We start from the raw sequence: 14,042 nt of genomic DNA on the forward strand, positions 1-14,042 counted from the left end.
CCATGTTCATTCTTTTCTATAATTGTTGCATCGTGGAGTTGGTTTTAAATTTACTAGATTTTAGGAATGCTTAGTAAGTTTTTGTTATAAAATTAAATTTAAATTATTGCCATAAAGCAGGAGCAGGAGCTGTCTTCTGCCGCGAAAAAAAGTCATGACAACTAGTGTGAAATCTTTAGTTCCCTTAGTTGAACCAGTCTATAAGAAAATAGTATCACATTTCCCTCAAAACTATATTAAATTTAGTTTTGCCTATGGATCTGCCGTTTTTCCTCAAGGAGGTATTAAACTGCAGGAAAAGCCAATGATTGATATGATTTTTGTGGTAGATGAAAGTGAAAATTTTCATAACCAGAATTTACGCATGAATCCTGGTCATTATTCATTTTTAAGATATTTTGGGCATGAGTTTATCACTATAGTACAGGAAAAATGGCCCGCAAAAGTGTATTTCAATACTTTAATACCATTTGAAAAGGAAGGGATAATGTTCAAATACGGGGTAGTAAACCAAGAGGATTTAATAAATGATCTATATGACTGGAATTACTTATATTTATCCGGTAGGTTACATAAACCTGTGAAGTTTGTAGAACCTCCAGTTGGACCTGTAACAACAGCACTTAAGCAAAATTTAATGAGTGCCATTCATGCTGCACTTATTATGCTGCCTGAGAACTTCACTTTAATGGAGTTCTTTTTAGAAATAGCAGATTTATCCTACAATGGGGACTTTCGTATGATTTATGGTGAGGATAAAAATAAAGTTATTAACATTGTTGAAAAACAAATTCCGGAATTTTGTAAGCTATACGGTCCTCTTCTAGGAACACTTCACGATGTTGTTGAGATTCCCGATAAAGAGGCGCCTGATAAATTATGTACCCAAGATACAAGTCCACGCAATAGAATGTATCATCTTTTCCAGTTACCTAAAATTCCCCAGAAAGCGTTGATCAAGCATTGGCAATTTCATGTTAGCTGGCGAAGAAAGGATAGTGAAGATGTTCTGAAGAATATGGCATGTGATCCAGACATTGGACAAATTCTGTCTAATTGTTTGAAAATGGTAGTATTGAAATCTAGTATTGAGCAGAGCTTGAAAGGTCTGTTTACTGCTGGTTTTAAGAAATCTCTACAATACAGTAATAAAAAAATTACGAGAATGGTAAAAGCCAGAGAACAAAATTAAAATGGAAACGAATAATGTTTAGAACTAGTCATTATTTTTGTAAAATTTGTCTATTGATATTACACTTGTTTTTAACATGGATATTTGTCTTTCAAAAAATTTCCTTATCACTTAAACAAATTTTAAAATATTTCATTCTCCTAGATTTATTCTGGCAGGTTTTTGTTCTTAGAGCATTCAGAGGAATATTGGCGTTAATTTACTGGCACGGCCAACGCTCCAAGCTTTTTGCAATCACAAAGCTGGCAAGAGGTTCTGTTGATCTGTTGGAACAAACCTGCTTTTAGTAAAAACAGCCTTCATAAAATTAAACAATGATAAAAAACATATCTGTGAAGTATATACTCTTAGGATTTGCTAAACAGTCTCTGTATTGGATTCACAGGCGAAAAACCCAGGTGCGAATCCTTTGAACCTCTTACACCTCACGGGCCGCTGCCCGGTGATAGTGTCTGCAACGAGAATACACTGTCTGGAGGCCAGGTGCCCTGAAAATAAACTATTGAGCTAATAACCTCAGATGTCAACTCTCCTTTATAAAAAAAAATTAATTACATTTGCGAGCAAACCGTAAAAAAAGTCCGGTATAATAAATTGTGGTTTTATCTAATACAAAACTAAGTTTAAAAGAAATACAGTAATTATATGTATGTTGAATAAAATTTTTTAATTTCATTTTTTTTTCGTAATATCAATTTATTCACTTATTTTTAATTTACTCTTGTCTGGATTTACTTGAAGTTATCGTGTTTCTGCTATTCAGTGTTGATGGCGCATAAAACGTCTAAACTCTCAAATCTATCGAAGTTATATCTTATGATCCAGAAAGCTTTTAACCATGTTAATAAATGAACTAGCTGATTTCGCTGTTCTATGTTACTTGTAAAATCCTCTTAAGTGAACGTGCGGCTGGCACTTTTGCAGAACATTTACGAGTGGATTTCAATTGAACTGTTACCTCCTTGAGTGATATCCCGCCATAACCTTCATTCAAGGTTATATTAATGTGTTCAAAGGGAAAGTACCCTTTGTCTTTTGTTTATAGGAGTTGCTGTTTAAGTTGTTTCTATGGTGAAAAGTTATTCTTTATTTTGGAAACAAATTTTAAGTAAGAAAAAATAATGGATAATCTGGTGAAATTAGAAGTTGATCCCAGTATTATTGAAAGAAATTTGGATTTTCGGGTAATAAAGGCATTCTTTAATACAACATAAAGATATTTAGTAGATTAATTTGATCTGTAGCGTATTTTTTTTAGGTTAAAACGCTCTCAAGCGATGAAAGTGATGATCCTCTAAGTCAACTTTTTCCTAAGAAAAACACTACACCAAATGAAGTACCATTCAAGACCGTAGTACCTAAGCCTGGTGAGTGTAGACCTGACATCGTATTTAGCGAGGCATGCTAATAATCTTATTTAAGATTGCTTACTGTAAGAAAAATTGTCCGGAACTCCATCAGATTCGAAATATGCATTTAAAAACTTTTTTAAATTCAAGACCAAAGAATAAAGATATTGCGTCATCTAAAACAAATGTTGACGACGTTGCGATCGTCTTTAAGAGATATGGGTTTTTTCCAATATAATTAATGGTGAAACGAAGTTATTTTGAATTATGAAATTTAAAGCTACATCTCTACCTCCGATAGTTTTAGACAGTTCCTTTAATGAAATACAATTCATTCATAAAAACAAATCAATTCGTACGTCAATAATTAAACGATTGCAGAAGTAGTGTAAGAGCATGATGGCACTTTAAGAGTCACTTAAGGATGCTTCGTGCTAAATTATAGAAAAATCGGAATAATAGTTTTAGAGAGAGCCTGACCAGCGTGGAGCAAACTCCTCTACTAAAGATACACAGCTTTGAGACCTATAAAAATTCAAATCTACATCTCTTTTTTAACCAAATAACATTCATTGAAGAAAATAGGTTCACGAAACGTTAATTTTTAATGGTTCCCCATTGCAAAATTACCCTTAGTAGGTATAAGAGCAGAACGTCGCTTTAATGGTACGTAGGGAAGCCCTAACCCTTTCATCCTGCCTAATTTTATCAAAATCGGGCCATGATTTACAGAGTTATTACTAATAATAATTTTTGAGAGGGCCTCACATACATGGGGCTAACTTTTCCCCCATTCGATGCATAGCTTCGTGACCCCCAAAAGGCACATCTACATAAAATTCTGAATCAAATGACACCTCATTCATGAAAATCGGTTCGCGCGTTTAGGCACTACTCAGTTTACAAAAAAGGTAACAGTAACAACATGAACAAGAACAATTTTTGAAAATGCAGTTTTTGCTCATTTTTAGCAACTTATTTCTTGAAATCTATTTAATCTATGTTGTTGCAAAAAAATTATAAATTGTATAAATATAATTATATTATAAAGAAAATTTGGGAATTTTATCTTTTATAGAAAAAGAGAAAAAAATTGTCAAAGTTGGGTATTTTTCAACGTTACGTTTTTTCGTACAGTTTTTGACAATCAACCCTTATACAACTGTCCTACCGGACAGCTTTATTAATAACATAAATAAATTCTTCCTTGATTTAAATAAAAACCAGTGTTCACTCTCAACTTCTTCAAGCGATTTCGTTACCTCTGACGAAATTTGAATTTTCCTCATTGCAAGTGTAATGTCTTTTCTTGGGGTGCAACATACTTTATGAATAAGCTCCAGTTGACGAAATGAATCTCGTCTTTATTCGCATCATTGCCCCCATAAAAACTAATGAACGATTTTTTTTTTTTTATAGAAGAAAGAATCTTACCCAGGCTCTTAAAATGATTTTTTGTTTTATTTTAAGGTTTTGTAATGAAGCTGCGAACTGTTGAAGGTGATAAGGTATTTATTAACATTTGCCATTGCGCTGAAATACCTGCACCTAGAGATATTTCCGAACAGGAATTAATCGAATTGCTTGATTCAGAAGATCCCAGCACTTATACTGTACCGATGAGTATTGGAGACCTTCATGTAGAAAGTGATAAAAGTTTGTAATTAATTTAATTAATAAATAACTTTTCTGCTTTATAATAAACATCATGGAATTTAATTTTATTGTTCAAACGATAATTTGAATTATTACTTTAAAAATTGTTACAATTCAATTTACAGGTGGGAATTTAGCTTCTGCTTACGACATAGCAATTAATACAGACTTTTTTAACAAAATCGATACCAATTTATTATTCAAAAAGTTTGTTATATCAGTAGTCAACGAAGGAATTGAAGATAAGTATAAACTGCAATTTGACAGGGAATACGATGTAGGTGAGATATTTTAAAAGCATTTGTGAGATGTCTGTTATAAGTTTAAAGTATAAATTTCATAATTTTTAAAGGAATTTAAAAATTGTAATCTGTTATTTAGTGACGTTGAAGAATAGAAAATGTTTTGGAAAACTGCAATCGCATAGAATCCAACAGCGACCTGTTAGGTCTGCCCCTATGAAAATTATTGAAGAATTACCCAGTAATCCCTCTTTGGTTCCACAAAATAAATTTCAAAGAAAACCTCTTATTGAAGAATTACCAGACACATCTACTTCAGAAGATATGGAAATAGATAATTCAAGTGCAGAAAAAAATGATATTAACAGTTGTTCAACTCTTGAAGATTTACAACTGCCGCTTAATAAAATGAATAATGTAAGACTTATTAGGACACCGAGGAATGGCCCATTGGAAAGACTAGTAGCTTTTATACAAATATCCGCAGTGAGTTGACTACAAATTCATTAATCGTTCACAGAGTAAAAGTAAATTAATTGTCTATTTTCTCTGGTGGGACATTACGTAATCCAAGCTACGTTTTGTGGAAGAGATGCAGATTACACTTAATTATTAAAATTTTCCAGTTAATAAAAAGTGGCGACACGCTAGACTCGAACTGAATATTTCTCACAAGGCTGAACTTATTACCATTATTTGTATCCTGCCTCCTTAATCGTACATTGTATATTTAAACTCACATTTCAGTCGTAAAGATACAAAAAGTGTTGCTATTTGCAATTTTACTGTTTATTCAGGGAAAGTTAGGCCTTACATCAGTTTTTTTATTGGTTCTTGCAATGAGATTATTTAGAACAAAAGAATATTAATATGTGATTTTTCCTAAAAATATTATACCTTCATGCTTATAAAGGTTATAAAATGAAATGTATGATGTACTCATACATTATATATAGTATATTTATATACGTACTTAATAAGGCAGATGGTTTGTTGTAGCGGTTGAGTGTGGACTGGTAACGGAAAATTCCAGCTCAAGTTATTCGAGTAGCAACTTCTTGTTTGTTAGAAAAAGTTATTAGTTAAGTCCGTATTCCACCTCCTCCACTATATCTGAGACTTTGACTCAGCCCTTAAGGACTGCCTTAAAAAAATGTATAATTTTGCTTAACATTAACTTTGCAATAATAGTGTAGTAGGATTGTAACTTATTCTGAAGGGGTTACATTACATTAGAAATTGCTTCTTATTTAATAAAAACTTACTTTCTTGGAGTAACAGAAAGTAAAAATCACTTGAATAAAATTTGTTAGAATTGTTGTAGTTCGGCACTAATTACCAAGCTGTTGAAGTGCCGGGGGAAAGAAATTGTAATTTTATTGAGAGTTAATTTTAGAATATTTCAATAATAATTTTGACTTAGATTTGTATCTGAATTAGTTTACAGGTAAAGAATTGGAACTTGAAGTTGGTGAAGATAGAATTCTAGTTAGATCTGCGAGAAAAAACGAAATGATAGATTTTTTTCTCCCATACAACGTAAATCGTGACAAAGTTACAGCTAAATATTTCGTCAACACTCAGGTAATCTGCGTTTGATTGTTTACTGTTTTATTGACGCATTAGTTTTTTAAGTCATTTAACCAGTGATGGTATAAAATCATTTTAATGTATATATATATTTTTTTACAGACTCTTAGGGTTGATCTACCAGCTAATTAAGAACAAGTAAACAAATATATTTTTATATTTTTTCCTTATTTAACGTTTAAGTTAAAGTAAATTTTACTTGTAATTACTTTTCTGTTTTAATATATGTATAAAAAAATCTCCATTTTTACCACTTGCCAAATCAATAACTACATATAGTGTTATGGATATAAAAATATTATTATTTTTTTTGCATTACTTTGAGAAGTGATAAAAAACAGATACTTATTAAAAAAATTATTGCAATGTTTTAATTCTCATTTTTGTATTGTTAAATAATTGATGAAGTTTATCATTATTCAAGAGTAAAAACGTATTGTATTTTTTGTTCTACATTCTCCTCATAAAACATTTATTATCACTATCCCTTAGATACTTTAAAAAAATGTTTTAGAAAATGTGGCTTATATCTTGCCGCAAGCACAAGAGTCTGACGTATTCCGAAAATCTAAAAAGAATTCAGGCCGCGCATTTTGCATTATCTTTAGAAGAGAGCAAATCTTGGAAAATTTCTTTCCAAATGGAAGGAGGGTTTTTACAGTAATTATGGGTCTTGAGATGTTAATCTCTGTAGTTAGGGTAGAATTTGGATAGTGAAGAAGGCGAGCAAATACATAAAGAAGTGTTGTAAAGTCAAATTAAAATAAGGCTCACGTAGCCAAATCCTAAAAAATCATTAATTTCTTGAACGGGATGTAAATACAAAAATTCATCCTATTAATTTTTGTAGTGGAATATTGTAGTTCCGTTTTCGCCTTTCTGCAATTACCTTTTTATCATAAAGAATGTACTTTTTTGAAGGTTCTTTTATTTCTTTTTATTATTCGGTTAATTACAATGACATGTTGGACTCTTCGGTTAGAATTATTTATAATTTTCAGAAAAAGAACAGTTTTAACTGGCAATAATTGTACTTGTAGTGTAACAAGTTAATTATTTCGTTAATACTGTTAAAAACATGAAATAAGCATCAGGTTATTGGCGTCCGGAGCTTTTTTCCTTGCACTGCCGGCCTCTGGACAGTGTTCTCTCGTTACAGAAAACACTGTCTATCACCATACAGTGAGCTGTAAGAAACTCCTAGGAAGAAAAAAAATCGAAGAGCCAGCACTGGATTTGAACCAGTGATCACCGCGATAGAATCCAATGTTCGCTTACCACTCAGCTAATACTTTCCCTATATCTCTATTCAAGCATATATAGAACTATATATTAAAATAATGATTATGTTTTCATGCTATCTTATGATAAAACTAACAAAATCCCAATCCTAGGTCTTATTAAACATTTTGCTTCAATGCTAAAAATCACTTGATAAAGGGAAACACATCTTCAAATACTAAACACGCCATTAATAAAATTTCTTTTATTCCCTCTATATAAAACAGGTACAGAACATATGCTTTTTACAAAACTGAAAGCGGTAATCTTTTAGTAATTCTTTTTATAAGTTTACATTCACTCGATGTCATATTTTTTCTTAAACTTATTAACATGGCATGTAATTTTGTTAAATAAGTTTGATAACAATTCTTTATTCTGAGTATGATTATAAAAGTATTTAAGATGAGATAATAAGCTAGGACCCCTCGCAAATTTCCATTACCTGTTGATATAACAAAAATTAAAATTAGTCTCAAAAATATAGTTACATTTTTGTAGTAGTATTAATCGTTATGAAAAGAAAGTAACCTAGGATTATATTATCTTGGCAACTAATCACCTCTTTTAACTCTGGTGTGATAATGGATGGCGCTCCCATACCTTCACGTCAAGCTGTATACGCAATGGGAATAATTTGTATACTTAAAACATACGTTCATCCTTACTGAGGGTTTCTCAAATGAATATCCCTTTCAAGGAGTCTCCAGGAATTCATCTCCGATGCCCTGATTCGAAGGCCGTTGCCGTGTAAACTTTTCTCATATAAATCTCCGCAGGCCATTTTCAGCCTTACTCCTGCCTAACGCTTTCCTTTCCAAATACTCTTTCTGATCCACCCTATCAATGTCCCTAAACCATCCCGTCTCTATTCCTCAATCATTTGCAAAATATTTCCCTTCAAATCTATACTAGCCAAGGTAGGAGTGATACTTCAATATGGAAGACAATATAATCCATTTTTGATAGTATAGTGCACGCACACCATCGCGTATCATTTCAGGTGTTGATATAGAACTTCGGCTGAAGGGAATGCGTAATAAAGAAGCAAGTAATGTTCTGCTACCCAGCAATATGCCAACACAATCGCAATTGTGCTAGCTTAAGAGTACCCAACCTGAAATCTGTCTTTTTTTGAGCCAAAAAAGTAGAATGGATATTAATCTCTTTTTAGCATCGCGCCAGCTGCTTCTGGGCAGCAATAGAATACTGCGAATATTTTACTATATTTTAGGAATAAACACTGTATATTTTAGAATTAAGTAAAATTATACTGAGCCTAGATTATTAAGCAACTACAAAATTGAAAGTTACACACTTCACTCACCTTTTCGTAGCAAGAATCTATTTTTACAAGATATTTTAATAACTAAAGTGGATATTGCCTTTTTAAGCACTGCAAATACGATTTTAAAATTTGCTTCTTCCTTAGACAATTCCGAATAAATAGCATCAAATCTCAGTGCGAGCAAACATGCTGTTTTGTATAAATTGATCAGTAGTGTTTTTTTGTTTAAAATAGAAACATCAAAAAGAATATTGTTCACTCTTACAGCGCTTAAATTGAGAATACGTCTTTTAAAACTCCTAGTAAAGAAATTAATAAAAAATGTGAAAATGTTTTATTCTTAGAATAGGTGTAAACATTAAAAAGAAATCTAGGCTTACTTCAAATCTATGGCCGTCCTGAATGAAATGGTTGATTTAAATTGTTTACCTTCATACACACTTAAGTCTAATGAAATAGTTTTCTTCTGTAAGTCAAATAAATATCCAAAGTATGGCACTATTTCATTTCTAGATAGGAGTTGTTCGTTAAATAAATTTGAAATCGTTTTTTCTTGTTGAATTTCAAAACCATATTTAGAAGTAAAATTTGTAATCCTATGCAAAAACCTAAAGGCAATGTGAAATAAAATATGTGGTAATCTAAAGAAATCTGACTTCAGAGAAAAACTCACGCAGCTGCTTTATCTCGATTTTTTGTTATAAATAAATAATCATCCACGAGTCTTAACAATATATCTCCTTCTTCAGGATTAAATAGATCTTTCACATACTTAGTATCAAAGTCATTATAATATAAATCGCACAGAGCAGATGATAGTTTTATACCTTAACAAATTAAAAATTACTTAAACAGATTTTTAATAAAATGAGTACAGCATGGACTAAAAATACCTGTAAACAAATACCTTGAGGTAGCCCTTTTACATAATGATAAGCCTGTTGAAAATTTTTCAATTTAACATAGCTGTTATTAATGTAATACAAAATATAATTTTTCAACTTAACCAGCGAAACTTTCTGAAAACAATATTTTAAAGAATTAGAAATCATTTTGAAAAATTGATTTTAAGAGATTTATTAAGAAGCTGGAAATAAGCTTGACTTAATTCAATAGAGTTTTAGGGTATCCTACTGATAGATTAAGAATAACTAAAAAATTAGCCATTTGTTTAGCAAAAATTTATCTAAATTACCATAATTTAGCCAAGAGAGAAAGTGTGCGAATTCAGATTATTTAAGAAATCGGAACATATCTGTTTCACTTAATCATTAATAAATATTATGTTTCATAAATAGAAGAGTCTATTTCTCTTTCTTACCTTCGAAATAGTTGTTTCTCTTGCTATCATTGTTGGAAATGACAGCTGCAATTCAGAAAATTGATCACAGATAGTCACTCTATTTCTACCAATTCCTGCACATTCAAACTGGGCAAGAGTCAAATACGGGGTCTTGATTTTATCGAATAATTTAATCAAAATGTCCTTTAAAACTTCCTAAAAAATATTAGTAATATTAGTATTGGTGTAAAATGTTAATAAGTTTTATAAAGCGGGAAAAAATTTCTTTATCTCACTCATTTCAACACAACAAAGATGAGATAAAAAAATATCAAATGAAACATATTCAAGCATTTATTTGCTTTCTTATTTCCAGTATATCAAGATTTTAGAATTGCTCTGAATTTCACAGGATTTGGCCAGAAAGAGTATGCCTCGCTACCAAAAGGAGTTTTTGAGGCACCCAATAATTAGAGATTAACTAGACTTTTTGCTTAATTAGTCTTAGTAGTCTATGAGAATCTCTAAAACTAGGGCAACTTTTAAATTTCGATGTCAGAAAAATTTATTGATTATAAAATTAACTGAATTTCAGTGGCTGACACTCACTGCAAGTGATTACAAGATTTCGATTTTTGGTATTCAAACCACATACTTAATCTACTAAAGAAAGTAATTTTTCTTTTCAGTTGAGAATCGATATCTAATTTTAGTTTACTTACATGTAATATTGACCCAAAAGCATCTTTGATATCTGTTTTCACATAGTAGACACGATCTTTTTTATCAATTTTGTTCACAAAATTTGACCAGTAACGTTGAATATTAGTAGTAATACTCGTTGCTGTCTTTTTTTCTGTAGCTAATAACTGTTTGAGAAAAATATTACATATTTTGGCAAATTTTTCTGTATTTTTTTGAAACATACTGTAAAAAATTAAACACATTATATAAACAAATTTCGTTCAAATTCTAATAAATCTTTATGTAGTAAACTACCTTTTGTAAATAATTGGCCTAAATTTAGAACAATTGTCTTTTGGTATAAAACGTATGATAGAAACAACATTATGATCAAATTTAGCTTTGGCTATTACATTTGTCATTAAATATGCTTTCTGTAAATGACCTTTTGAAATCAATTCTTCCAAGGCCTGTTTTTCTAAATAAATCCACTGACTAATAGGAATAAAATCAAGTTCCTTTGTCTAAAATAAAAAATTGTTTCATTTATTTTCTTAAATATATAGATGCACATTGAAAGTATAACAAAACAGAGTTCCGAGATCTAGATACAGAAAGGACAGGACGCCTCTTCATTTTTCTTCTATTCATGCAATAGCAGGTTACAAATTTTTAATCGTCTTTAACATCACAAGGTACTCACATAAGTGGAATTGTAATTAAAACCAACGTGGGGGCACACGTAAATAGAAACGATAAGGGTGCTAAGATGGATCTTAAAACCAAAGTTATGATCAGCGAAGTCAGCTAATGTCGATACCGACCGTCAGGTTCGCAAGATATAAAAAGTTATGTCTATATTTATCAAAGAAATTAGGAGAATAGAAATCGCATAATACAAAAAGGCCCGAAGTTATAAGTGAAGAGATTAAATGTGTTAAAATGCAACTTCGGTGCTTGCTAATTATTATTATGGCTATGAAAAATTCACAACCATAGCTTGACTGACGGAGACCAACGCTCTGCGAGTCAGCCAAACTTTTTCAAAAACTTTCTTGGGACTTCCACTTACGGATATACGTCCATTTATGGCGAGGTGCAGATAAATATCGTTGGTGTTGGTCTTTCTTCTGATTGAATAGCAAAAATAAACAAATACTTTAGGCTATTCTTACAATATCTTAGCTTTGAAGGCCTCACCTCTAACCGCTCCGCTAACTAGTGACTAATGTATAAAATTATTGAATTCTAATTTACTAATCATTATTACCTAATATCATATTTATTTCAAATGATTTTGGAAAACGCTTAAAAGTACTATATCATATTTTTAGAGCTTACCTTATTATTTTCGGTAACATAAAAACAGTAACTAATAATTTTGAGTATCACCTCGTTAACAAGCCATAAAACAGTCTTTGCACACAAATTGTGAAATACTAGATTATTTCCTTCAATCATTCCATCAAGTAATTCACCAAGCGTTATAGTGTGGCTTAAATCCCTTTTTACAATAAGCGAAATATTCTTTAAAAATCTATCAAAATGTACACGCTTGTTGAAAATTCTGTGATGTATAATCTTTGTCAATATGTATTGTAAAAATGAAAGCACCATTTCCTTTGGCACTACAATTTCCTGTAAAAATGTATTCAATTTCATTTATTTGAAAACAAAATAGTTATGAACATTATTAAATAATTAAGTAAAGCTCTAATCTAGAATACAATTAATCATGTTTAGATAATCAATTTAAATTATGCTCATTAAAAATGGATAAATTCCAATTTAGCTCACAGTAAAAAAAGGATAATAATTCTTAATTACAAAATGAAATAATAGATACAAAAGTAATAAATTTCTACACATTCTACTGCATGGTAAAACCGTCTGCCGGAGGTTGATTAATATAAAATGATTTCAAGTAATTTTCAGAATACATATGTACTATCTTCATTAGAGAAATTTTAGATAACCGTTGAGTGTTAGAATTTTTTAAATTAAATTTCTTATATACCATTACTCATGAATAATTTTATGGTGAACATATCTCAAGCAAATTCATTTCGTCCTGCTTGGTTTCCGATGAGATCTTGAAATTATTTACCTCATCATTTAATTAGTATCTTACCTTTCAGTTATCAACTTTGGAGTTCAAAATAAAGCACACTTTCTGAAATGTTAAGATTTTTCCCGCTGGAAACTAGTAATATTTTTCAATTTTTTAATTTAGTCTTCCACAGTAAAATGTAGAAAAATATAATAAACTAAATAACATTCAACTTGTACACTTACCTTCTGGGGTAAATAGTTCTTTAAAAGTTTGCGGATCTGACGAACTGTCATGCCCATTTTTCCAACTTGTTCAAGCTTCGCAATTGAGCTAGTGCGTTTTAGTTTAAATTCAATGTCCCGCCCAACATCTTGTTTAAGCACATCCTCTAAAATATTCTTTTTCTGGATGAGTAGTTTTTCACCATCTTTTATTATGTTGTTATACAACATTTTTCTGCGAGAAATATTAATATGATGGTCGTAAGAGAACCTTCTTTTAACATCCCTTTTTTCTACAACTGGCCAGTTTCTCTTGGACGGTAAATAGGCTTTCAGACTAATATTTATAAATCGATCTTCATGCCACTCTAAAAATAATTTGCATTCATTGAACAAATAATTCATGAAATTTACGCCAAGATTAGAGTACAGTTCTCTCCATAAACAGGTCTCTTTTATTGATAAGAAATACCACTCTTTATCACAGAAATATTCAGCAATACACTGATTAAATCGTGTAACAAAATTTTTTCTCATATTTAAAAATGACTCCCATGACACAGTAAGATCAATGGTTCTTACAATAGGCGGTAAAAAAGATTTGGCTATCAAAAAAATATGTTTAAACCGTGAGTCCAGAGAAGTTTTGAGTATGTTGAATTCATTTAAAATAAGAAATTCATATAAACTTTGCATGCTAAATGAACAATTAACAACTAAGCTATAGAAAAATCCAAGATCTAGCAAACAGTATTATTTTTCTAATTAAAGAATCTACAATCAAATACTACGAGTTAAGGCGGGAACTTAACACGGCAAATAGTAAAACACTAAAATACTGGTTCTGAAGTATAATTTCTTTTGATGTTGAATGTTTGTATCGAAATCTGTAATCGATAAATTTTTTTTGATGCTGTTGCTAGGTCTAGGCAATAAAACTTGCGACGCCCTCCGAGCTAAAGAAGAAAAGCAAGATTAATGTATTAACCTTACTGCTTATTCAAAATTATTTTTGCAAGTTGAACATCACTCTATGAATGCCTGTAATTATCGTCGAATCAATCTGTTAAATTCTGTCCTAAAATATTTTCAATCTTTTTGTAATAAGGAATTCGTTGACAATTTGATATTTTCCTTCACACTGTGGTAACAAGTCTGTTCTTACCTGGATAATATTTACTGCAAATATTCGCCAAATGAAATA

General features: G+C 30.8%; 3 protein-coding genes across 6 annotated transcripts; 2 read left to right on the forward strand and 1 right to left on the reverse strand.

The window, feature by feature from the left end:
* Positions 1–154: 154 nt before the first annotated feature.
* Positions 155–1,273, forward strand: LOC141452988 (phosphatidate cytidylyltransferase, mitochondrial). Of its 2 annotated transcripts, XM_074125640.1 has the most exons (2): positions 155–749; positions 828–1,273. In XM_074125640.1, exons 1-2 carry the CDS (start codon positions 155–157, stop codon positions 1,190–1,192), a joined length of 960 nt encoding a protein of 319 aa, XP_073981741.1. In that variant the 3' UTR covers positions 1,193–1,273. The 2 variants fall into 2 exon arrangements, with proteins under 2 accessions (XP_073981741.1, XP_073981740.1); XM_074125639.1 differs by having other exon boundaries at positions 155–1,273.
* A 902-nt stretch (positions 1,274–2,175) lies between these two features.
* LOC141452989 (PIH1 domain-containing protein 1-like) lies at positions 2,176–6,484 on the forward strand. The gene is made up of 7 exons (XM_074125641.1): positions 2,176–2,376; positions 2,451–2,559; positions 4,012–4,197; positions 4,323–4,478; positions 4,579–4,925; positions 5,880–6,023; positions 6,132–6,484. Exons 1-7 carry the CDS (start codon positions 2,314–2,316, stop codon positions 6,159–6,161), a joined length of 1,035 nt encoding a protein of 344 aa, XP_073981742.1. The 5' UTR covers positions 2,176–2,313; the 3' UTR covers positions 6,162–6,484.
* Positions 6,485–7,500: 1,016 nt separating this feature from the next.
* LOC141452986 (telomerase reverse transcriptase-like) lies at positions 7,501–13,685 on the reverse strand. 3 transcript variants are annotated; one of them, XM_074125636.1, is made up of 10 exons: positions 12,860–13,685; positions 11,957–12,202; positions 10,880–11,088; positions 10,603–10,807; positions 9,920–10,096; positions 9,506–9,617; positions 9,272–9,425; positions 8,979–9,206; positions 8,638–8,897; positions 7,501–7,755 (listed from the first exon to the last, which is right to left on the reverse strand). In XM_074125636.1, the coding sequence occupies exons 1-10, from the start codon at positions 13,532–13,534 to the stop codon at positions 7,556–7,558; spliced, it is 2,466 nt and encodes an 821-aa protein (XP_073981737.1). In that variant the 5' UTR covers positions 13,535–13,685; the 3' UTR covers positions 7,501–7,555. The 3 variants fall into 3 exon arrangements, with proteins under 3 accessions (XP_073981737.1, XP_073981736.1, XP_073981735.1); XM_074125635.1 differs by having other exon boundaries at positions 8,979–9,194; positions 11,906–12,202; XM_074125634.1 differs by having other exon boundaries at positions 11,906–12,202; positions 12,860–13,684.
* Between the last annotated feature and the right edge of the window lie 357 nt (positions 13,686–14,042).

Source organism: Rhodnius prolixus, unplaced genomic scaffold (assembly GCF_049639745.1).
Source record: "Rhodnius prolixus isolate KJV_2025 unplaced genomic scaffold, Rpr scaffold_3, whole genome shotgun sequence".
In the NCBI taxonomy this organism is placed as follows: domain Eukaryota; kingdom Metazoa; phylum Arthropoda; class Insecta; order Hemiptera; family Reduviidae; genus Rhodnius; species Rhodnius prolixus.

Coding starts and splice junctions, on each gene's coding strand:
- LOC141452988 (XM_074125639.1), top strand. CDS start 155: ATGACAACTAGTGTGAAATCTTTAGTTCCCTTAGTTGAACCAGTCTAT.
- LOC141452986 (XM_074125634.1), bottom strand. CDS start 13,534: ATGCAAAGTTTATATGAATTTCTTATTTTAAATGAATTCAACATACTC. Junction 10,808..10,879: donor AGGCCAATTATTTACAAAAG/GTAGTTTACTAC, acceptor AATTTTTTACAG/TATGTTTCAAAAAAATACAG. Junction 8,898..8,978: donor AGGACGGCCATAGATTTGAA/GTAAGCCTAGAT, acceptor TTTCTTTACTAG/GAGTTTTAAAAGACGTATTC.
- LOC141452989 (XM_074125641.1), top strand. CDS start 2,314: ATGGATAATCTGGTGAAATTAGAAGTTGATCCCAGTATTATTGAAAGA. Junction 2,560..4,011: donor GACCGTAGTACCTAAGCCTG/GTGAGTGTAGAC, acceptor TTTTATTTTAAG/GTTTTGTAATGAAGCTGCGA. Junction 6,024..6,131: donor AATATTTCGTCAACACTCAG/GTAATCTGCGTT, acceptor ATTTTTTTACAG/ACTCTTAGGGTTGATCTACC.